At 49.3% G+C, this 2,345-nt stretch overlaps 1 protein-coding gene across 1 annotated transcript in view; it reads right to left on the bottom strand.

Annotated features, from left to right (window-relative positions):
* Positions 1–1,078: 1,078 nt before the first annotated feature.
* Gpx2 (glutathione peroxidase 2) overlaps positions 1,079–2,345 on the bottom strand; it is a 3,946-nt gene continuing 2,679 nt past the window's right edge. The window contains exon 2 of the mRNA XM_021201832.1: positions 1,079–1,736. Within this exon, the coding sequence (XP_021057491.1) occupies positions 1,386–1,736 (351 nt within the window). The 3' untranslated portion in view covers positions 1,079–1,385. The remainder of the gene's footprint in view (positions 1,737–2,345) is intronic.

The raw sequence follows: 2,345 nt of genomic DNA on the forward strand, positions 1-2,345 counted from the left end.
GCTGCAGGTCAGACAGTCGGCATCACTAACCTCAGTCCCACACTTGCTGCTCAGATGATGCAAGTGCTTGGCAGACGGATTGTGAGGAGCGGATTGAAAGAGACATAGTCAGCACTGCCATTCTTTAGCAGGGTCTCTGATTTGGAGAACTGTCCCTTGAGGGCTTTAAGACAGAGGTGTTCGTCTATTGCCCAGAGGGGAAAATGTTAACAGAAAGGAATCCCACAGAGCACAACAGACCCGGGATTTGGTGGGATTGGTACTTTTTCAATGTGCTTACACTGGATGAGAACTCTGGGGCGACCTATTCTTACAGTGAGCACCAATCGTGGGAACATCATAAACTCATTCTCTCAAGGGTCTCTCTGTCCCCTCATGGAGAAAGTAAATGCAATCATGCCTCTGTCCTCTTCCGACCCTACCTTCACAGAAGACATTAACTCGGTCATTCATTTATGCCTCCATTTGCCTTGTGCCTGGATTTATGAGTGTGTGAGCTTGAACAAAACACAGGTAGAACATGAGTGTCCATTTATATGCCTGATGACCTGATTTCAATCTCTGGCATTCCCATGGCTGAGGGAAGCTTTGCGAGTTGTTCTCTGACCTCCACATGCCACATCCCATATACATATGTGTATGTGAAAATGCACGTGTGCACACTAATTTTTTTTTTTTTTTTTTGGTTTTTCGAGACAGGGTTTCTCTGTATAGCCCTGGCTGTCCTGGAACTCACTTTGCAGAACAGGCTGGCCTCGGATGCAGAAATCCGCCTGCCTCTCCTCCCAAGTGCTGGGATTAAAGGCATGTGCCACCACCACCTGGCTACACACTATAATTTTACAAATTTAAATTTAAAATAATTTTTAAAAAAAAGGATAAAGCCAGGCGTGGCTGAAAGAAGACAGAAAGAAGACATGGGGCCAGCAGGATGGTTCAGTGAGACAAGCCCAGTGACCTGAGTTCCATCCCTGGAAGCAACTCCCCAAAGTTGACCTCTGACCTCCACCCATGTGCACACTCATACACAGTATGAAACACTTGAAAATTTTAGAAAGGAAGACAAAGACCCAGGCCATTGCCACACCTACACTTTATTGGACTCTAAGCAGACTGGCTCTGGATCCTTCACAACTTCTCAGACATCTCCCAGAAGGGTTTAGGAAGGTGCCATCATTCTGTGAAGGCCCAGAACCTACCCCAGACTTAGAGCCCCAAGTGAACTCCCCAAGAGCCTTGAGGGAGCTAAAGGAAATGGCCGGTAGGGAAGGCAAGGGGACGATATTAAGGGAATGCCTTGGTCTCCCAGTGTCTCCCGAGGGTACACTGAGCCCTGAGGACGACTACTTGGGCAAACGGGAGATTCCTGGCTGAGCAGCTCTCGTCTAGATGGCAACTTTGAGGAGACGTTTGATGTCAGGCTCAATGTTGATGGTCTGGAAGGTGCGGCTGTAGCGACGGAAAGGCTCCCCTTCTGGCCCTATGAGGAACTTCTCAAAGTTCCAGGACACATCTGAGCGGCGCACGGGACTCCATATGATGAGCTTGGGATCGGTCATGAGGGAGAACGGGTCGTCATAAGGGTAGGGCAGCTTGTCTTTCAGGTAGGCAAAGACAGGATGCTCATTCTGCCCATTGACGTCACACTTTTGGGTTAGACTGAAGGTGGGCTGGTACCCACCCCCAGGACGGACATACTTGAGGCTGTTCAGGATCTCCTCGTTCTGACAGTTTTCCTGGATGAGAAGAGAAAGATCATGAAGAAAGGAAGAGGAAACCCCGGGTGCACCAGTGCAAATCTTTCCTTCCCCAACACTCCTCCATGATCTCTCCTTCCTTTGTGTGTGTACGTGTGTGTTGCACATGTGTGTCTCTTCTCCATCTGCTCTGCCTTTCTCTCTCTGTTTCAGCAGTTTTTAACAGTTGCTTCGGACCCTAATCTACCCTGGGCAATTAGCATAGTGGTGTTCGGTGCTTTAAGGAACCTTGAGATCGGGGAGAGAAGGAAAGGAGGCGCTTGCTTCTACCTGTATGTCCACAAATGCGCACGCGCACACACCTTTTTCCTTTCCTCTGACCTGATTGTGCTCTGGCTCTGTGGATATGGAGTTGTGACTCCTTTCAGCAACTAGCCAGCCAGCCACACGTGAGGTGTAAGGCCAGAGGTTCCTCCTGGGTTGAGAAACACCTCCAATGAGGTTTAACCCTTCCTGTCTCTCCCCGGCAAAGTCTGAAAAGAGGCTTGAGGGGGAAGGACCTGTGAGCATAGTGATGGCTGGGTCTCTGGTTTATCTCAGTCATCCTTCCTGTGTATGTCCCAGACATCCTTCCTGTGTATATCCCAG

This window comes from Mus pahari, chromosome 7, assembly GCF_900095145.1.
Source record: "Mus pahari chromosome 7, PAHARI_EIJ_v1.1, whole genome shotgun sequence".
Classification (NCBI taxonomy): Eukaryota; Metazoa; Chordata; class Mammalia; order Rodentia; family Muridae; genus Mus; species Mus pahari.